Source organism: Pelodiscus sinensis, chromosome 9 (genome assembly GCF_049634645.1).
Source record: "Pelodiscus sinensis isolate JC-2024 chromosome 9, ASM4963464v1, whole genome shotgun sequence".
Lineage (NCBI taxonomy): Eukaryota > Metazoa > Chordata > Testudines > Trionychidae > Pelodiscus > Pelodiscus sinensis.
In genome coordinates this window covers 40,845,839-40,868,363 of record NC_134719.1, presented here as the reverse complement: position 1 = coordinate 40,868,363, position 22,525 = coordinate 40,845,839, and the positions used below count along the sequence as shown (strand labels likewise).

Sequence of the window (22,525 nt, the reverse complement as noted above, 5' to 3'; positions counted from 1 at the left end):
GTGCCAGAAACTGACTAAAAACAATTCTTCTTGGAGTTACGTTGCTGTGGTAAAAATGCTGATTGTGGTTGGCTGTTGCAAAATCATTCCCAGAAGTACCATCTGGTTGACATTATGTAAGGGTATCTTGGTATTTTGGGGACTACACATGGTTAGTTGTGGGTAACAGGTAATGTGACTCCATCCCATCTATGATTTCTTAGACATGAAATAAGCACATTGTGTAAAAAGTTTCCTTGGCTTTTGGGAGGATGGAAAACAAACTTTAATTCTATGATTTTGCTGCCACTTTTTTCACTTGATCAAAAGTGTTGCACTTCATTAAACACACGCATGCATGTGCACATGTGCGCGCGCACACACACACACACACACACAAAATCATCTTTCAATCTTCATTCTACCACATGCAAGCAGAGTTTGAGTGGATCTGCTTATGAGCATACACATTAAATATGGGCAAGGAAAATATTTTTGTTTTGCCTATTAAAGGAGTAGTGATGTGGTCAATATATGGGATTTTTATAGATCTTCAAGCATTTATTATCCAGAACCACTAATAATACATCAGTATGTTCTCAGAAAAACAGACACATCTAGACGAGAAACTTCTCTCAGATCTTTCATATGTATCTTGCATTTCATTTACAGAATTAGTCCTCTTTTTATTAGAAATAGGAAAATAAAAGGAATTTTAGAAAAAAAAACATATTTAGGACCAGATTCTTCCAAATGTCATATTCTTCCATTCTTCTGTATTTCCTCACTTTACACTACATCTTATCTGCTAATATAAAATGACAGCACTTCGCTGAAGTCAATGGAGCTATCCAACTGAAGATATAGTAAACTGAACATAAGCAGTAGGATTATGAGCTCAATAAATTATTAGTCCACACAAGTAAGGAAAGCAGTACCTTGACTAATCAGCCTAAAAAAAGTTGCAAAATTCTTTAGTTATATTATGAAAGTGTTATTTCTGCAGCACATAGTTAAAGCTAAGAACATAAGAACATAAGAACGGCCATACTGGGTCAGACCAAAGGTCTATCTAGCCCAGTATCTTGTCTGCCGACAGTGGCCAGCACCACGTGCACCAGAGAGGTTGGACCGAAGACAATGATCAAGCGATTTGTCTCCTGCCATCCCTCTCTAGCCTCTGACAAACAAAAGCCAAGGACACCATTTTATCCCCTCGCTAATAGCCTTTTATGGACCTAACCTCCATGAAATTATCTAGCTTCTCTTTAAACTCTTATATTCCTAGCCTTCACAGCCTCCTCTGGCAAGGAGTTCCACAGGTTGACTACACGCTGTGTAAAGAAGAACTTTCTTTTATTAGTTTTAAACCTGCTACCCATTAATTTCATTTGGTGTCCTCTAGTTCTTCTATTTAGGGAACTAATAAATAACTTTTCTTTATTCACCCTCTCCACACCACTCATGATTTTATATACCTCTATCGTATCCCCCCTCAGTCTCCTCTTTTCTAAACTGAAAAGTCCCAGTCTCTTTAACCTCTCTTCATATGGGACCCGTTCCAAACCCCTAATCATTTTAGTTGCCCTTTTCTGAACCCTTTCCAAGGCCAAAATATCTTTTTTGAGGTGAGGAGACCACATCTGTACACAGTATTCAAGATGTGGGCGTACCATAGTTTTATACAGGGGCAGTAAGATATGCTGGGTCTTATTTTCTATCCCTTTCTTAATAATTCTTAGCATCCTATTTGCCTTTTTGACCACCGCTGCACACTGTGTGGAAGTTTTCAGAGAACTGTCCACGATAACTCCAAGATCTCTTTCCTGATTTGTCGTAGCCAAATTAACCCCCATCATACTGTACGTATAGTTGGGGTTATTTTTCCCGATGTGCATTACTTTACACTTATCCACATTAAATTTCATTTGCCATTTTGTTGCCCAATCACTCAGTTTGGTGAGATCTTCTTGGAGTCTCTCACAATCTGCTTCCGCCTTGACTATCCTGAACAGTTTGGTATCATCTGCAAACTTTACCACCTCACTGCTTACCCCTTTCTCTAGATCATTTATGAATAAGTTGAACAGGATTGGTCCTAGGATTGACCCTTGGGGGACACCACTAGTTACCCCTCTCCATTCTGAAAATTTACCATTTATTCCTACCCTTTTTTTCCTGTCTTTTAACCAGTTCTCAATCCATGAAAGGACCTTCCCTCTTATCCCATGGCCATGTAATTTACACAAGAGCCTTTGGTGAGGGACCTTGTCAAAGGCTTTCTGAAAATCTAAGTATACTATATCTACTGGATCCCCCTTGACCACATGTTTGTTAACCCCTTCAAAGAACTCTAATAGATTAGTAAGACAGGATTTCCCTTTACAGAAACCATGTTGACTTTTGTCCAACAAATTATGTTCTTCTACATGCTTCACAATTTTATTTTTACTATTGTTTCGACTAATTTGCCTGGTACTGAAGTTAGACTTACCGGTCTGTAGTTGCCCGGATCGCCTCTAGAGCCCTTTTTAAATATTGGTGTCACATTGGCTACCTTCCAGTCATTTGGTACGGAAGCCGATTTAAAGGAAAGGTTACAAACCACAGATAATAGTTCAGCAATTTCCCATTTGAGTTCTTTTAGAACCCTTTGTTGAATGCCATCCGGTCCCGGAGATTTGTTAACATTAAGTTTTTCTATTTGTTCCAAAACCTCTTCTAATGACACTTCAATCCGGGACAGTTCCTTAGATTCATCACCCACAACGGACGGTGCAGATTTGGGAATCTCCCCAACGTCCTCAGCCATGAAGACTGCAGCAAAGAAATCATTTAGTTTCTCCGCAATGGCTTTATCGTCTTTGATTGCTCCTTTTATATCTCGATCATCTAGGGGACCCACAGGTTTTTTGGCAGGCTTCCTGCTTCTAATGTATTTAAAAAACATTTTATTATTTCTTTTTGAGTTTTTGGCTAGCTGTTCCTCAAAATATTTTTTTGCTTTTCTTATTACATTTTTACACTTGATTTGACAGTGTTTATGTTCCTTTCTATTTATCTCACTAGGATTGGACTTCCACTTCTTAAAAGATATCTTTTTGTCCCTCACTGCTTCTTTTACATGGTGATTAAGCCACGGTGGCTCTTTTTTAGGTCTCTTGCTCTGTTTTTTAATTTGGGGTATACATTTAAGTTGGGCCTCTATTATGGTGTCTTTAAAAAGTTTCCATGCAGCTTGCAGGGATTTGGCTCTAGTCACTGTGCCTTTTAATTTCTGTTTAACTAACCTCCTCATTTTTGTGTAATTCCCCCTATTTGAAATTAAATGCCAGGGTGCTGGACTGCTGAGGTGTTCTTCCCACCACAGGGAAATCGGTCCTTTTCATTTGTTCTGTTGTCTACGTGACTTATGATCCAAAAATGGCATGTACAGAAGTGACGTGGGTAGGAACTACTGGTAGAGTAACAATGTTAATCAAATACAGTGGGCTGGTGACTGAAAACTAATGGAAGGACATTGTATCATTGGCCTTTAAGGGCCATTAGCACAGAATAGACATTCTTTGCCAAAGAAGGGTATTAGAGTCCAGACATTCCTTTGGGGGAATAGTTCCTTTGTTAACTTGAACTTTTTTATGAATGACACTGTAGAATCACTATTAGATTTGGCAGCTACAGTAGTAACTGCTCATTTTGTTCTTGAATGCCAGAGTAAATATGTTCATTATGTTGTTTGTTGGCATGTAAATTTAAATTGCCTTTGGCAGCTTCTGTTTAGGTGCTTTTCTTTTTAACATCTGTAGGATTTCTGGATAAGAACTAGGATGGGAGCACTCAGTTTCACCCTGCTGTTCCACCTCTTGAACTTTTCTTTCTGCAGCATGCAAGGGAAAATAGTTCATTAAAGAGAGAGGGAAAAAACTGGCTTAAAATGCACAATCTATTTGCAAAAATATCATGCGACTCACTTTTAAAATAAAAAGCAACTCAGAAGAAAATATTTATAAAAATTCAGCAGGTAGCACTCAATAAACTGAGCCCTGGAACAACCTATGGACGCAACACAATATTTGTAAAGCATTCATCATTTGTAAATCCTAGCCCCAAAACTCCAGTGGGTGGCTTGACATGGATTTCAAAAAGGGTGAGGATTTCCTCATACTTCTCTATTTCTTTCTTGTCTTGGGACATGGTGCATTGAGTGCTTTCTGTGAAAAAGAATGTGCCTGGACCACCATCTAAACATTTATCAAAAAACAGCTACTATGATTTTCAATCCATTTACTATAATTTTCCTCCTGCCCTTAGTTCTTGTGAACAGTGCCATGGCAGAGCCATAAGATGCTGATTAGGCATCAATGTGATTCTCTTTCTAGGATGCAATATTTTCAAGATGTCACTCTAGGAATTATATCAGTGTTTCATTGTCATGACTGGGGGATATGCACTGTACCTGAAGGTACTTGTAGGGTGCCTCCCTCTGCTGGAGGGGAGACTCTCTCCATAAGACCCATTGTTCCCTAGTCTCTCAACCCCAATTATAGAGCATAGTAACCCCCCAATTTTTGTCCAGGGAAGGGAAATGAACTCGCTCAGTCTGGGATCTTTGAAAAAAACATCCAAGACGTCTGGAATTCCCCTACTATAACACAAAAATTCTTTCTGAGGCTTTTTCGGGGAACATGTGCAAATACCACAGTGCATTATGTGGCATGCTAATCTGGAGAAATGTGTTAAAGTCCACAACCACTGGGATCAGTAGGTATCTAACTATTTATGTTGTAGTATTTCATAATAAAGACCAAAAAAAAAAAAAGAGAGAGTGATGTTTAAGAGGGGTCTGAAAAGTGACCAGACCCATTTTAGTGAAGCCAAAGTTCATGGTGCAGTGCCACTATTACCCCCGATCAGAGATGAGCTCTAGGTTTGGGTGTCTTTTTAGTAGCTATGAGTCAAAGAGAGACAAACAGTTAAATATAGAACTTCTCTGTGTGACCTTGGAAACATCATTTAATGTCTCTGTGCCTGAGCTTACCCATTTGTAACATTCAATATAATAATATTTATCTGCCTCACAGGAGGGTATTGAGGCTTCATTACCTAATACTTATAGAGTACTTTGAACTCACAGATTGAAAGATATTATACACTATTAGTAATTGTGAATAAAGGTATTATACATTAATACTAATACTATTAGTACTGTCATAGACTTATGGGATTTTTTTTTTTTTGCATTTTCAAGGAATGACAGCTCAACAACAGATAATGATTTACCTAATCATTGTATTGTTGCCATTGTTCAAACTTATCTGGTAAATAAAATTGGCTGATAAATCTAAGGCTATGTCTATACTACAAGGGTTTTTTTTTTGCAAAAACAGCTGTTTTTGTGCAAAAAACGGTGGAGTGTCCACATCTTAAGTGTGTTTTTGTGCAAAAAACCCCAAACCAAAACAGTAGATCGACAGGACAGAGGGCTTTTGCTGGTAGAGTTATTCCTCTCCCCATGAGGAATAACTCCTTTTTGCGCTATAGCTCTTGTGCAAAAAGGCATGTGTGGTCGCTCCACAGGGGTTTCTTGCACAAAAAGAGCCTATCAGGAAAAGCACAGGTGTTAATGGCAATCAGAGCTTTCTTGTGCAATAGTGTCCATACAGTGTGGACGCTCTCTTGTGCAAAATTACATCGCTTTTGCGATGTGCTTTTCAGGTGTGGACATGCTTTTGTGCAAAGAGTTTTTGAGAAGATCTCTTCCGCAAAAAGTTTCTTGCACAAAAACCCTGCAGTGTAGACAAAGCTTCAGAGTACTGTAAAACTCCAATAGTCCGGCATCCAATAGTCCGGCATCAAAATGGCAAGAGCCTAGTGAGTGAGCTTCAGCAAAAAATGAGTCACAAGGTAACAGCGGCAGCAGCTGAACTAAGCAAAAAGGGTAAAAAAGGCTTAAAAAACCTAAAACATTACAGTATACTGTATACAGTATGTACAATAAAAAGGGTTAAGAACACTTTATATACAGTAGATAATGTATACAGTATATATATAACCATCTTATAGTACCTCCTGATAGTCCAGCATATCTGATAATCGGGCACCACCTAGGTCCCATAGGTTCCGGATTATCGGAAGTCTACTGTAGTTAGAATGCTTCATAACTACTTCAGCTAAGCATGTAAGCATGATTTTTTGTCATAAATAAGAAATGCTTGATTCAATTCCTAATTTGATTATGACTCTGAGGGTATGTCTAGACTGCACCCCTCTGCCGGCAGAGGGATGCAGATTAGGCTGGGAGAAACTGGTAATGAAGCGGGGATTTAAATATCCCATGTTTCATTAAAATAGGCTGCTACTTTTTTCTGGCACGGAGCTTTGTTGGAGAAAAGCGGCAGTCTAGAGGCTGATCTATCGCTAAAGAAAGCCTTTTCTCATAGATCCCTTATGCCTTCCATAGTGGCCTTATCTGATTGAAAAGCACATGTCCAGACTAGATGAGTTAGTGCCACCTGTCTTAAGCATTCTCAATATATGGTTCAGATTAATAGTTCTGACCAGGCAGGTGTTTGGATTCTTTCTTTCTTTCTTTCTTTCTTTCTTTCTTTCTTTCTTTCTTTCTTTCTTTCTTTCTTTCTTTCTTTCTTTCTTTCTTTCTTTCTTTCTTTCTTTCTTTCTTTCTTTCTTTCTTTCTTTCTTTCTTTCTTTCTTTCTTTCTTTTCTTTTCTTTTCTTTTCTTTTCTTTTCTTTTCTTTTCTTTTCTTTTCTTTTCTTTTCTTTTCTTTTCTTTTCTTTCTTCAGTCATTAAAACATTAAAAGGTATTGTGCATAGTATCATTTCCTCTGTAAACTAACAACTTTGCTTTAGAACACCTCATCCAAAGCCTACTGAAGTCAACAAAAAGTTTCCCATTGACTTCAGTGGATCAAGTCCATTAAGAATGAGATCCCAAATCAAATCTTCACAGATTCCCATTATATTCTGAAAATCTGCTCCTAAAAGAGTTAAAAATGTGATGACTATAAAACACATAAAACCACAATATTGCAGACAGTACAATAAATGCAACACTAAGCATTCCTATAACAGTAATATAGTGGTGGGAATTTTTTTCCAGACCGAGGAAAGAGTACCATGTGATAAGAAAGCAATCATCACCCATGTCTATAATACTTGTTCTTTTAGAACAGGGGTGGCCAACCCGTTCCAGACGAAGAGCCACAATAGCAGTGGAGATAGCATGGAAGTTGTGGAAAAGTTGTTGAGCAAAAAAAAAAAAAAAGACCGTTGGACCGTTCCATAGCTGCTTTTTTATTTTTGGTAACTTTCTCCCAGGTCTTCATGGTCCTGCCTTTTTTTTGGGGGGGGTGGGGGGGGCTCAACTTTTCCCCAGTTCTTCACGCTGTCTCCACTGCTATTGTGGCTCACAAAAAAAAAAAAAAAAAAAAAGCAGCCCTGGGAAGGGGTGAGAGGTGCAAGCTCTGGGAGGGAATTTGGGTGCAGGAGGAAGTACAGAAGAGGATGCAGGCTCAAGGAGGGGGTTCTAGGCTGGAGAGTGTTGGGGTCAGGTGGAGGGTTGAGGTGCTGAGCAAGCCGCAGGCTTATGGCTGTGAAGGTGCAAGAGTTTGGGCTGGGGTCCATGAGGGGCTCAGGGCAGGGAGGCTGGGAGTATGATGGGCTCAGGACATAGATTTGCAGTGTGTGGATGGTGCAGGAGTGTTGTGGCAGAAGACTGGGGATGTGGGGGTGCAGGAGTTTGGGGATGAGAGGTTCAGGACAGGGGGTTCCAGTGTATAATAGGCTCAGGTTTGTGGTCTGAGGGGTGCAGGAGTGTTATGATGCTGTGACCAGATGGGGGCTTGGCCCCAAGTGGGGGCTTGTTGGCCAGGCTTCATTTTTAAATAAAATATTATGTCAAACACAAAATGTTTCAGCATTGACTTTATTTATGAAAAGGGCGGGGAACCTGCTTTGAATCAGAGGTCACTGAGCCACAGAAAAGTCAGTTGGGGTCATACAAGTAAGATACAAAAAAACAACCCCTCCAAAACCTCCCAAGCCTCACTAATGTGGCCCCAACTGTGCTGGTGGGGGCAGTGGACAGGGTTCTGGGGCAGGGTGCTGGTGGGTGCTGTGGCAGAATACTCGTCGGGGGGGAGGTGGTTTGGCCAGGAGGCAGAGACAGAGACAGCTGGGGCCAGTACCTGGGGATTCTGGATCTCAGGAAACACGTGGGCTGCTCTTCCCCTCCTCTAAACAGCTGGTGCACTTCCTGAAATGCCCGGTCTGTCTTTCCACCAGGGACTTCCTTCCCCCCTGCTGCCTGCCTGTGCAGGGTGTGTGTGTGTGTGTGTGTGAGTGTAGGAGTCCCAGGACTGCATGCCAGCTCCAACTTCTCAGGAAGTGCACAATCTTCCTCTGCTCCCCACGACAGCCGCGTGTTTCCTGAGAAGTTGAAGCTGGTATGCAGTCCCAGGATTCCTACTTCCTGCCTCCTCATCCCCGCCCTCTCCCGCGCAGGCAGGCAGCAGGGAGAAAAGTCCCCAGTGGTGTGACAGACCTACATTTCAGGAAGAGTGCCAGCTGTTTAGGGGAGGGGAAGAGCAGCCTGCTCTAACTCAGTCCCCCTCCTCTTTCCCAAAGCCAGACACCCCCCCCCCAAACCCAAGCCCTCTCTCCTCTCCTTCCCCAAAGCCAGGCACACACACCCACAACCTAAACCCCCTCTACCCACTCTAACCTAATACTTGGGTCCCGGAGCTGCTGCTACAGCCATGTGTCTCCCTCCAAGTGCTGGGACACCTGCTCTGAGCGGCCGGCTTTGAGCATGAGCTGTCCGGGATGCCGTGTGCAACCTAATCCCCCTTTCCTTCTCCTTCTTTCCCCTTCCCTTCCCTAGAGCCAGATACCTCCCCTCTTTGCTGTAACCCAATCCCCCTCCCCCTCAACCTTATGCTAAGGTCCCAGAGCCAGAGCTCCTGCACCGCATCTGGGATTGGCATGCACATGCCCCCACCCTTCTGTTCTCCAGAGCCAGGCATCTCTTTCCCCCAACCTTATGCCTGGATCACAAAGCCACTAGCACATGCAGTCTGGGATGCTGTGTGCGACCCAGCCTGCACGTGCAGGAATATGATGTGGTGCGCTGGGGACCGTGAGTGGAACGGTGTGGGCTGTAAGCATCCATGTGGCTCACAGCGGCCCGGCCGTGAGAGCGGCTGACCCAAGTGGTTCTGGATTCCATCCCGTTAACGTCAGGAGCTGCAATTTTTTTCTTCGTGAGCCACATGCAGCTTGCGAGCCATGGGTTGACCACCCCTGTTTTAGAATCACAGAATCATAGAAAATAAATGATGGAAGAAACATCAGGAAGTCATCTAATCCAACCTCCTGCCCAAACAGGACCAACCACAACTATGTCATTCCAGCCAGGGCTTTGTCAAGACTGGCCTTATAAGCCTCTGAGGATGGAGATTCCACCACCTCCCTGGGCAACCCATTCCAGTGCTCCCTCTTAGTGAAATAGTTTTTCCTAATATCCAACCTAGACCGCCCATGCTGCAACTTGAGACCTTTGCTTCTTCATCTGTCATCTGCCATCACTGAGGACAGCCTCTTTGGAATCCCTTTCAGGCTGCTATCAAATCCCCCTCTCACTTTTCTCATCCCCAGACTAAATAACCTCAATTCCCTCTGTCTCGCCTCATAAATCATGTGCCCCATCATTCTAATAATTCTCTTTTCCCTCTGCTGGACTCTTTCTGATTTGTCCACATCCTTTCTGTACTGGAGCCTCCCCACCCCCCAAATGGACACATTATTCCAGATGTGGCCTCACCAGTGCCAGATAGAGGAGAATAATCACTTCCCTTGATCTTCTGGCAGTGCTCCTACTAATGCAACTCATTAGCCTTCTTGGCAACAAGGGCACATTGTTGATTCATGTCCAGCTTCTCATCTACTGTAATCCCCAGGTCCATTTCTGCAAAACTGCTGCTTAGCTAGTTGGTTCCCAGCCTGTAGCAGTGCATGGATTTCTTCCATCCTAAGTGCAGGACTCTGCACTTGTCCTTGTTGAATCTCATCAGATTTATTCTGTCCCAATCCTCCAGTTTGTCTAGATCACTCTGGAGCATATCCCTACCCTCCAGCATATATACCTCGTCCCCTTGCTTAGTGTCATCCACAAATTTGATGAGGGTGCAATCCATCCCATCATTCAGATCATTAATGAAGATGTTGAACAAAATAGGCTATAAGACCAATCCCTGCGACACTCCTCTTGATACTGGCTGCCAAGTAGACATTGAGCTATTCTTCACTACCCATTGAGCCTGACAATCTAACCAGGTTTCTATAAACCTTATGGTCTATTCATACAAGCCATATTTCTTTAACTTACTGTAAAGAATACTATAGCATTTTTAGGTTGATATACATTACCACTGTTAAAAATGCTAATAACTGGACTAAATAGAAAAGATAAATTTGAGAACCGAAGCAATCAGTTGACTATATCTTTCTCATGACATAAACTTAGCCAGTTTGTACATTTTGTATGTTTTGTTGTTTATACCAGTGTTTCTTAAAGAATTCTGCAGGCCCGCTCTGGGAAAGCTCTAATGATCCTGTGCCGCCTTGTTTACCTAAAGAGTTCATAGCCATGGAACCTCATAGCTTGTGTTGGCTCCAGTTCAACATTTCTAGTCAAGGGGAGTCATGGGAAGCATTGGCTCAGGCCATGCTACTTCCTGCAGTTCCCCTTGACTGGAAACAGCAAACCAGAGCCAATGGGAGCTATAGGTTCTGTGGCTATGGACCCGTTAGGTAATCAAAGTGGCATGAGTCTGCTAGTGATTTTTCTAAAGTGTGCCCATGGAGCACTTCGAGACACACAGGTTTAGATTGATAAATTACAATACTATAAGATTGAAATTTAACAAAAACAGCAAGAGTAGTAAATATTAAATTGAATTTTGAATTTTTGTTAGTGTTTTGTTGGTTTTTTTTGGGAAAGGGCACGTTTAATTTATCAAGAAGGCAGGGCTTGAAAGAAAAGGGGGACAAAATCCAGAGCTATTTGGCTTGGGAAGATGAACCCTGCCACCCATAACTATGTCCACTTGACCCCTATTGTCTTTTTCCTCTGACATCCTTATTTGAAAGTCTGTACGTTGATAAACCACTTGAAACACTTAAGGACTCAGACAGGCTTGAATGGTTTAAAATGACTTTTAACCCCTAAACAAATTCAATCTGCTTAAGCTTTTCACATCTTTAGGTAGTTTAAGCAGTTTAAACAACTTTAAATCCTTAGGGCAGCTAATGCTGTTGAAGCCCTCTAAAGATTTAGAGCTGCCTAAACTATCTGGCAATTGCAGTTTAGATTGTTTGAAAGCATGCTGCTTCAGAACACCCCAAAATGATAAGCCCATTCTGATATAGAATACATCTTAAAAAAGATCAGATCCATGTTTTAAAAATGCCAACTTAAAGTTCAGTGTTCAAACCTTTAAAACTTCTGAACTGATTTTCTTAAATACTGTTCTGGATTTTAAAATCTTAAAAAAAAAAGACTACTTGAGATCTACAAAGCAAGTCAGTTTTGAAGTTTCTACCTAATGCCAAAATTCTTATCAGAACATACACTGAAAAGTGAAGATTAAAATAGAAGATGGAATACAAGACTAACTATCGAGTGTGCTGCAACTATTATTTCTCATTAAACAGAGCTTTATAGCGTTCCTATAATGGTAATTTTTCTTATATATGTATTCAAGGAATTATAGACTGCAATACTGAAAGGTTAAGAGCCATACTCTGCCACAGTTATATTTCCTGGAGTTGAAGTGAATGGTTTAATGAATATACGTAGTCTAAAGTAATTTGCTGTACATTGAACAAGGCAATGGTAGAGATGGTGAAATAACTCAGGAATTCTGGTAACCAACAACAGCCATTAACTATAGGAACAATAGTCCCTCATTTTTAATTATTGAAAGTACATTTCCTGAATGAATTAGAAAAACGTTTAAGTCATGGGCTTAAAGAGGGTGTAATTCACATAATAAATTGATATTCTTAGCTGAAAAACATCATTTTCAGGAAAATAAACAACACTATTTTAATAATTTACTAGGGGGCTGCACTATGCTTTCCAACCCCCCTCTGTCTGGCAGCTTTCACAGTCAGAAACCATGAGAGCTACATTCACCAACCCCCCTCTCAGTGGCTTTCTCAGTGGCTGCATCTCCTGCTCACTATGCTTACCAAACCTCCTCTCTCTGGCGGCTTTCACAGCCAGAGAGTGTGAAAGCATGATGACATCATTCTGTTGGCTGGCCATAAACCTCCTACCTTATATATATATATATATATATATATATATATATATATATATATATATATATATATATATATATATATATATATATATATATATACACACACACACATAGGCTACGTCTAGACTGGCATGATTTTCTGCAAATGCTTTTAATGGAAAAGTTTTCCGTTAAAAGCATTTGCGGAAAAGAGCGTCTAGATTGGCATGGATGCTTTTACGCAAAAGCACTTTTTGCGGAAAAGTGTCTATACCAATATAGACGCGCTTTTGCTCAAAAAAAGCCCCAATTGCCGTTTTCGCGATTGGGGCTTTTTTGCACAAAACAAATCTGAGCTGTGTACACTGGCCCATTTGCGCAAAAGCTTTGCGCAAAAGGAATTTTGCCCGAACAGGAGCAGCATAGCATTTCCGCAAGAAGCATTGATTTCAGACAGTAGGAAGTCAATGTTCTTGCAGAAATTCAAGCGGCCAGTGTAGACATCTGGCAAGTTTTAACTTTCCAGTCTAGACGCAGCCATAGAGAGAGAGAGAGAGACAGAGAGAGAGAGAGATGGATTTTTAGTCTGTAGTATATAGAAGAAAAAAAAAAGTTGCATTATGTGAGAAATATTTACTTTCTTCAATGAAGAAATCTTCAATTAAATCTAATATAATGCCCGATAGTTATATATTATTTAAAAAGTCAATAGTTGTTTTATACTATGCATTTCCCTTCATTTAATGCTTTAAAAATTTGAGATATCATCACCCAGAAGGAGTTTTTTAATACAAATCACAGTGTTCAGCCCATAGTCTCATTAATATTACAAACAGGAACAATCTATGTTCTAAATTACTTATGGTAGGTGTTTTGCTTTGTACATGACAGAGCCTAGGTTAACACTTTAAAATATTAATATTTATAAACTTTTGATTCTTAAACCTAAGTGGGCTTTACCAGAACTGGAATATTTCTGAAACACCTGATCTAATACCATAACATCAAAACTGGGAGAAAATCTGAAATCTTTAGAGACAACTAACTCATAAAAGCCTATCATTAAAAAGTCACTCCTTTTAATTTAGGGTAGACATGGACCACAGAGGCAGTGTTTGGATCTGGATCTGGAGTAGGTGTAGCCTGTGTTTCATATTCCATGGCACTGAAAGAAGACAATTGTTCATGAAAGACAAAGTTATGGGTGCGAGGGGGAGGACTCAGCCACTGTGGGGAATCCCTTCTGGTTTATAGGTCATGCTTCAGGTCTTCATCCAGTCATCTGTAAGGGGTCAGGAAAGGATCTTTCCTTTCCAGTATATGCTATTTTGTCCCCCTCCTCAGATTGATCAGAGATGGCTACGTGTGGAGATGCAACACTAGATGAGGAGGGTGGTACTAGGAGGTGGCTCTGCATAGTTTCTCTCTCTGCTGTGTCAGGGCTGTTCCCCACTCTGGCACCCTGAGTGCAGAAGGTGAGGGCCCGCAAAAGAGCTTTAATACCTTGCCTCTGCAGGCACTGGTTACAAAATACTTCCCCCTAGAATCATAATACACAGATTTTGGGGAATCGCTGCCACTAAGTGTTTTTTTATCCCTAAAAACCAGGAGTGAACTCTTGAAACCACCCCCAGAGGTACCCCAAGCTCTTTTGCCCCAAAAGAGTTTGAAAAAAGAAAAGAGAAAAACAAACTGCAGTCTCTGGTAGCTGACCCCTCAGTCAGAGGCATGCAGACAGACAGACAGACATTCAAGGACACAGGAATCAAAAGAAAAACTTGATAAAGTATTCTTGGTTCTGGTTGTTTCAGAGCAACTAAGGAAAACAAATGAAAACACAGAGAAAAATCGCTGGAACCAATGTTTAGATGGTAAAGGGGGAGGGAGGCATAGATTCACACAGAGCAGTTCAAACCAAACCACAAAATAAAGAAAATTATCCTGAATAGGACTGCAGTCAGTTTTCCCTTTACTTACTTGCAATTTTCTCTTTGTTCAGTCCACTCCCATGCCACAAATTCTTTGATGACATGATAGTCCTGCCTGGGCTTAAATCATTCGGTGTTTCTCAACTCCTAGTTTATCTCTCACACAAAAGAAAGTAGGCAAGGAAACTATATCCAATTCAAATTTCAACACTTTATCTCAATTGGTTCTCCTGGCCCGCTGGCCAACACCTTTGCTAGCTACCTGAGTTTAACCCCTTAGTCACCGGGGCTGTGTCTAGACTGCAGGCTTCTTTCAGAAGAAGCTTTTCCGGAAGTGATCTTCCGAAAAAACATCTTCCGAAAAAACTGCCAAAGTGCATCGAAAAGGCAATCTGCTTTTTTGAAAGAGAGCATCCACACTGAATGGATACTATCTCACATTTAAGTTGTGATTACTACAGAAGAAGTGGCCACCAGAGCACCTGTGCTTTTTCCTCTTTCTTCTTCTTTTGAAAGAACTCCTTCTTCCCCGTCCACACATGCCTTTTTCTGAAAGAGCTCTTTTGAAAGAAGGCTTCTTCCTCATAGAAAGAGTTTTACCAATGTTGGAAAAACCCATTTGTTCTTTCAATTTTTTTTGAAAGAATGCTATTGCAGCATGGACGCAAGTGAAGTTTTTTTTTGAAAACCAGCAGTTTTTCCGAAAATACTTTGCAGTGTAGACATACCCTGTGGGTTGGTCAGGACTCCTTCTGTCCATTAGTCACACACACACACACACACATGCTTAGCTTACTAGTTCTAACTGATTGTAATGTTGGAAAGGAATCATCTTTCCCTCTCCTCCTCCCTGATCAGATGGACAGTTAACTTGGGTCTTTTGCTCCTTTTTCTGCAGCATGGACCGCAGATCACTTATTGGGTTTATCTGGGTATCTCTCACAAAATCAATTCTCTGCTGTTGCAGGGGCCTAAGGTGTTAGTGTACTTCAGTTCCCCATGAGCTCTGCCTGTGACACAATAGTTTCATCTGCTGTTGATAGTAGTACTTTGGTCTTGTTTGGGTTGTTGAATTTAGTGTGCAAGTGCCATCAGACAGTGATGGTAGCTTGTTACATATGGGAGATCAGAGCAGAGGATCTGTTGGTCCTTACTGACCTTAAACTTTATGACTCTAAGATTTTGCAAATAAAACCCAGAAATGTCACAAAAACTGCTGATATCAAGACATTTCTGTCATCTGTCTTAATGCCCTTAGTCCTAATTGACCATATAGGCTTACTAACATTCAGGCAAACAATGATCCCCTTGCACAAGTGAAAAGCATTAGAACAATGCTGCATAGAGGCTTTATACAAAAATATTGAGGTGTGGTTGGGCAAGTGCCAGATTATGCCGACTAGGAAGACAAATTTAGCTTAACCACAGGTTAAAAAGTTAAAAAGTTATGTAATGGGCATCTATAACAGGCCGTCTGAAGAATGGTTACATCATTGTTCTATGAGCCTTGTTCTGGATTAGGGAGAATTCCACTCATCAACCTTCACAGAGATTTCTTGTTCAAAGCTCATTTGCTTTCAGACTGAATGGTGGAAAAAGTTTTTCACTTTAAAAAGGAGTCTCAAAATGATCACAACACTCAGGTCAGGTTTTCTGTCACATGCACCCATCTTTTCCATTCTCTCCTTTTAAAGCTGTATCCATCCAGTCTTTATTCTTGAGGATGAAGTTAAAACAATGACTGACTTATGGACTCTACTTCAGAGAAATTGTTAGGCACCAAATGAAAATAAAACTTATTTGACCATATTTCCTATTACATACAAATAGCCATATGTTTTGTTTTAAAATGAGTTATTTCTGAGATAATTCAGTAAGTAACATCTGCACCACAGTTAAATAAAAATGTTAGTATTAAATTTATCTCAGGTCAGACGCCCAGAATATGGCTTTATAGACCACATAAGCTGTGGTTAAGCCTCTATTAATAACATAAATGGTGTATGGAATCATGTGTGTTCCCTCTGCGTACAACCCTTATTTAAGATACATATTGGAAACAATGGAACATACATAAACAAAATGGTGGAAACTATTAGAGTGGCCACTGGGAAATGGAAGTTGTCTGATAAAATATTTCTAGTAATACCCCTATAGTCTTTTTTGTTTGTTGAAATTGCAACGTGTAGTTATAGATTATAGTAATTTCTCCTCCCTTTTTCGAGAAGATGAACAGGAAAGTTATTAATACTGAACTGCCACCTTTTTTGTATATATTGTGTTAAACCTTTATAAATGCACAATGATTTTATAGCTCAAGCTTTTACGATTCGTAGGATAAAACCTTGGGAAGCAAAATAAGAATGGGAAGACAAAAAAGTTTAAATCCAAAGGGTTCTCAAGAGAGAAATTGTCTTGAAATTAGAATTTTTATCTCATTTATTGTGGAGGAAAAACAGAAAATTAGACTCTCAATTGAATTCTCAATTAAGGGTAAAGCATACATGTTCACAAAGAGATTATATTTTTTTCCAGATTTGTGACTGCATTTGTCATTTTTCTTCTCAGGTGGAAACTTTCCTGAAGACTTTTCTATATTAATTACAGTCAAACCTAAAAAGGGAATCCAGTCCTTCCTTTTATCTATCTACAATGAACAGGGTATTCAGCAAATAGGTGTGGAAGTTGGTAGATCCCCTGTCTTCCTGTTTGAAGATCAGTATGGAAAACCTGCCCCAGAAGATTATCCTCTTTTTAGGACAGTCAACATTGCTGATGGAAAGTAAGTGTAAAATAAATCAAGTTTAATATAACAAATTAAAAACACAGGAACTACTGTTTGGACTAATGTTCCATAACATAGTTGTAGAAGTAAATAAATCAGTTACATAATTTCCAGCTGACTGCACTACAGTGCCACAAAATCTAAGGTCCCTTTGCAGGAGAACTTACTTCCAGCTTCTACGGAATACAGGAAACAAACAAATGCAGTCATATGATCATATTTGCCCTTTTCCATAAACTTAAGTGAATAATATGAAGCTATGAAGACACCTTGTTCTTGTCACCCTCAGCTCAAAAAGCATCCAGGGCTAGGGCCAGTGGAAAGTCACCTTTACATGCCCACCTCCTATACAAACATGCACCCAGCCCACACAGTCTTGCCCTGGTCTTCCAGGAGGTGATTCCCCAGAGTGAAGGCATGTTAGTAAGGCAATGTGGCATAGCGTACATTGCTGCTGAGCTGCTATGCCAGTTATTTGGATAATTAAGACAATTAAGGCTCTAGGAAAGTCAGTTTAGCACCTTTCATGACTTTTATTGTTATTTGTAAAGGCTCCCTGACACTAACTCTAATTATTTTAAAGGAACAGTCATCCTTTTAAAGTCATTTTTACATATACTATAATGCAGGAGTAACAGTTGCATTTTTCAGAAATGTACATATTGAATGTTGCAGCTGGAAGGTAAATAAATTCACATATAATGAAAAGACTAAAGATGATAACTAAAGAATAACCTGAAATACCAAAGGAAAAGTTAAATTGTCTACTGTCTTCTGTGTTACTGCGCAATACATTGACTTCATAAGGCTAAAACAACAACTAGTATGTGTTCCATAAGAAGCAGGAAAACTGAAGCCGCAGGCCATTGTCATTCAATTTCTCTATAGCAAACAAGGGGTGAAATCCTGGCCCCATTAGTGTTTTGCTGTTGACATCTGGATAGCCACATTTCTCTCCAGGTGTTGAGGTTCTGATAAAGATGAAAAAACAGATTAACTTCACTCACAGTTGGTTTAAGGACTGGCATGCATGCTCCCAAGAGACAATGGATATCACTTTTGAATTCGAAAGGTAGATGCAGAGTGATGTGAGGCAACAGTGTGAGTGGACTCTTCCGTGCTTTTGGGCCTAGCAATTTTGGGTGGTTGTCTGATATTGTGCTTCAGACCCAGCTGTCCAACATAGTGCAATGATGAGCAATGCTTTGTCTTAGGGTATGTCTACACTACAGAGTTTTTTCAGAAAAATGACTATTTTTCTGAAAAAACTTCAATTACATCCACACTGCAATAGCATTCTTCTGAAAGAAAATTGAAAGAACAAAGGAGTTTTTCTGACATTGGTAATCCTTAGAAGAAGCCTTTTCCCAAAAGGGCTCTTTCAGAAAAAGGCGTGTGTGGATGGGGAAGAGGGAGTTCTTTTGAAAGAAGAGGAAAGAGTAAAAAGCACAGGTGCTCTGGTGGCCACTCCATCCATAGTAATCACAGCTTAAATGTGATTGTATGCCTTCAGTGTGGATGCTTTCTTTTGAAAAGGCAGATCACTTTTTCAATGCGCTTTTGCAGTGTGGACGTTCTCTTTTGGAAGAAGTTTTTTTGGCAGATCTCTTCCGGAAAAGCTTCTTCTGAAAGAAGCCTGCAGTCTAGACATAGCCTAAGAATGTAAATGTAATTTTCAAAGTCTAAACAATTAAGTCAAGACCATTGGCTTTTAAAATTATGTTGAACTGAGTTCCAAAATAAAAACAGAATTCCACTTCTGGCTCTATGGTAGTGGTGACCAGTAAGATTCCATTGCTTCAAGGTGCTCTTTTTGATATATAAAAGCCATTTTAAAAAAAGATCCATGCTATCTCACCCTTCATGGCCATAAATGCCAGCTAAAATTATTGAATTCTGGCACTCATCTTGCATCTTACTAATAGCACATATTTTCTCTGACATTCCTTGCCCTTGTATGTCAAGGATACTGTGCTTTGTTCATTGTACGCCCTATCTGAAGTACTCAGGTATTGCCCCTGTCATTGCAAACAGTCTTATTAAACTAATACATGATGTTTGTCATGATAACAAACGGCCATGCAGCCTACACTAGTGCTGGTTAAATACTGTACATTATTTGTGAAGGAATGTCTTTCAAATAAAAGCTTCAGATGGGTAGCCGAGTTAGTCTGTAACAGGAAAAACTTAAAAAACAACAAATAGTCTGGTAACACTTTAAAGATTAACAAAACATGTAGATGGTATCATGAGCTTTCATGGGCACAGAAGTGGGCTGTGCCCATGAAAGCTCATGATATCATCTACATGTTTTGTTAGTCTTTAAAGTACTATTTGTTTTTTTTTAAGTTTTTCAAATAAAAGTAATTTTTGTTGGCAGTATTCACAACCATTTTTATTCACTTTGTAAATATATGTGCAAACAAAATGATTTTTGCAAGAATTTTGGCAAACGTGAATATGTATCTATATGTTCACAAGTATTAATATTAGCAGTGTTTGTGCCTCCATCTAAGATAAATTTGGGAGTTATCCGAACAAGGAAGCCAGACATATGATTTTGGGTGACCAATCATAAAGTACAAAAAGCAAAATATGACTAACAAAGCCATTAAAAATAGCGAGTCATGTATAAGCAACCTATTGGCTTGTGCAATTATATTTCAGACTTTCCTCAAATAGTTTTGAATAACAAATTCACAAAAAATAACATCAGATCATTATGGCTGTGTCTAAACTACATCCCTTTTCTCAAAAAAGGGCTGTAAATTAGACACTTTGAAATTGCAAATAAAGCTGGGATTTAAATTTCTCGTGCTTCATTTGCATAATGGAGGCCTCAGTTTTTTTCTAAATGGGGCTTTTCAAAAGAAAAACAGCTGTTTAGACGGGGATCGATCGAAAATAAAACCCTTTTTCGAAAGATCCTGAACTCATTTTTTCAGGAGTACAGGCTCTTTTGAAAAAGGGTTTTATTTTTGATTGATCCCCGCCCCATCTAAACAGAGATTTTTCTTTCAAAAAGACCCATTTCATAAAAAAATGCCGACATTATGCAAATGAAGCACGGGAAATTTAAATCCTGGCTTAATTTGCAATTTCAAAGTGTCTAATTTACATCCCTTTTTCGAAAAGAGGGATATAGTTTAGACATAGCCTATGAATGGACTTGATCTAAAACCCACTGCAGTCAATGGGAATCTTTCCAGTGACATTAGTGGGCTTTGGGTCTGGTTCCTTGTGTCTAAAGCAGCACTTCCAGAGACAATATTTTATGGACTTGATACAGTTCACAAATCTGTAAGTATCACATATGATACTACTTAGTTTGAGAGAGAGTGAGAAATTCTTCCATCTTCTTGCAGCAATTTTACATATGTAGAACATTGTAGGAAAAAAAATCCCAAGTTAGTTGTCATAATTTCAGAATAATGAATTTTGCTGTCTTGCATGGATTATGGATCGGCTTTAATAAATAAAATACTAAATACAATTTTACTAATTTCATAAAGCTGATTGGCTGTTCCTTGTTTAGGAAATATATCAGATATTTTATCATTTGAACTACCTAACCTATTTATTATATATGTCTGTTTTATGCATTAGTATTGCAGTAAGGTTCTGATCCATCAAAACACGTAATCATGTAAATCCATGAGAACTTTTTCCTTTACTTCTCTGAGAGCTAGAGCAGACCATACATGATTAATTTTAAGCACATACTTAGATGTTTTGTTGAACAGGGACTTACATATGTTTCCATTCATTCTGTGCAAGCATATTGTACTTAGTTTTTAGTCCTATTCTATTTACAATCCTTTCTTAAATAAACTTCCAAAGGAATAGGTTGATTTGGAAATGAGAAGATAAAACATGAAAAGGAAATTAATGCTGACGTGTAGATTTTTGTGAACTGTAAGAGGTGAAATTTTTGATTGGCTTAAAACTTGTAATATTTCTTCCTTGCTATGGAACTCTGAATTTATATGTGTGTTTAGAAAAAAATTATGGACGAGCTGTGTTCCTTTGCTAGGTGGCATCGAGTAGCTATCAGTGTGGATAAGAAAAGTGTTACCATGATAGTTGACTGTAAGAAGAAAACCACAAAGCCACTCGACAGGAGTGACAGAGCAATTGTTGACTCCAATGGCATCACTGTCTTTGGAACCAGGATTCTGGATGAAGAAGTTTTTGAGGTAAAAGTCTATCTATTACATAATAGGTGTTAAATGATTTGATGGTGAGTGGAAGTCCTGATAAAAGTTAACAGAAGCTTTTAGGAAATTCATATGGAAGATTTGATATAATGCAGGATACTGAATCATTCTAGCATTCTTGTTCTCTCTGCACATTGATGTTCTGGGCTAAGCATATGTAGCAACATGAATTCCAGTACTGGAGAGTGGGGGAGGGAAAGCGCAGGGTGCAATGGAAGATACTATGAATATCATGGATGGTTATATTTGTCATGCCATTCATTCATTTTCCCAGTATCTCGAATACACTTTAGCAAAGAGGGTGTATACCTGTTTCCATTGTTGACAGGTCGGGAAGTGGAAAAGGTAAAATGCATCTGTTTAAGGAAATATCAACTCCTAATAATGAGGCAATATCACTACACAAAAGTTTAACAGATTGAGGTCATGAACTTCTTTTGATTTCTTTTATAATTCCATTATCTGCCAATCAAAACTGTCATATCTCAAATTAAAGCTAAACAATGAGAATAGACTAGAGGCACAGATAAGTTATTAAATGCTTTCTCATACAAAATTGATTGTCATAGGGAAAATAAAGTCAAGAGTAGGCCCATAGGTTTTTAGGCAACATGTATGTCTGACATTCAGCAGTTGAAAGAGGCAACGTGGGGTGTGGCTATTGTGCTGTGATTGCTTCCCTCAAAACCTACGAGTTCACAGTTCACTGTCTTTTCAAGGGGAGCATTATGAAGGCTGAGGAATGTTTCCTAGCCTCTACAAATGGATCTAACTACCTACAGTCCACATGGTACATCCTCTCCTCAGATTATTTCTGCTTAAATGGCTACATGAGGCTTGTGAAAGTTCTTTTAGGTTCTGCTGTGGGCAGTGCTTTGCATAATTAATTTACTCAAAATCTGAGACCCAACATTTCTTTGGTATTAAGTTGCAGTGATCCTATTTAGTAGTATGTACATAAGTAAAAGAAATTCAGGATGAGAAAATGGGACATACTACAAAAGAAAGAGATGATTTGATTATGGTTTATTCTGTTGGTGTTTTCAAGTAGGTTTACATTTTAGTTTAAATAATACACAAATCATAATCTTATTCTTACATATTTTGTGAAAAAATTCTTTTAATTCCCTGTACCATTGATAGTCTTCTTGTGTGTGATCTGTATAATCGCCTAGTATTTTTTCTCTTTGTCTTACCTGGTACAGTTAGGGTATGTCTACACTTGCCCCCTAGTTCGGACTAGGATGGCAAATGAAGCATACCAAAGTTGCTAATGAAGTGCAGGATTTAAA

At 39.3% G+C, this 22,525-nt stretch overlaps 1 protein-coding gene across 7 annotated transcripts in view; it reads left to right on the top strand.

Moving 5' to 3' along the window:
• COL11A1 (collagen type XI alpha 1 chain) overlaps nt 1–22,525 on the top strand; it is a 255,966-nt gene that overhangs the window by 23,294 nt on the left and 210,147 nt on the right. For all 7 annotated transcript variants that reach the window (XM_075936624.1, XM_014571895.3, XM_075936623.1 and 4 more), the window contains exons 3-4: nt 16,800–17,013; nt 21,050–21,212. In XM_075936624.1, coding sequence (XP_075792739.1) covers nt 16,800–17,013; nt 21,050–21,212 — 377 coding nt within the window. The remainder of the gene's footprint in view (nt 1–16,799; nt 17,014–21,049; nt 21,213–22,525) is intronic.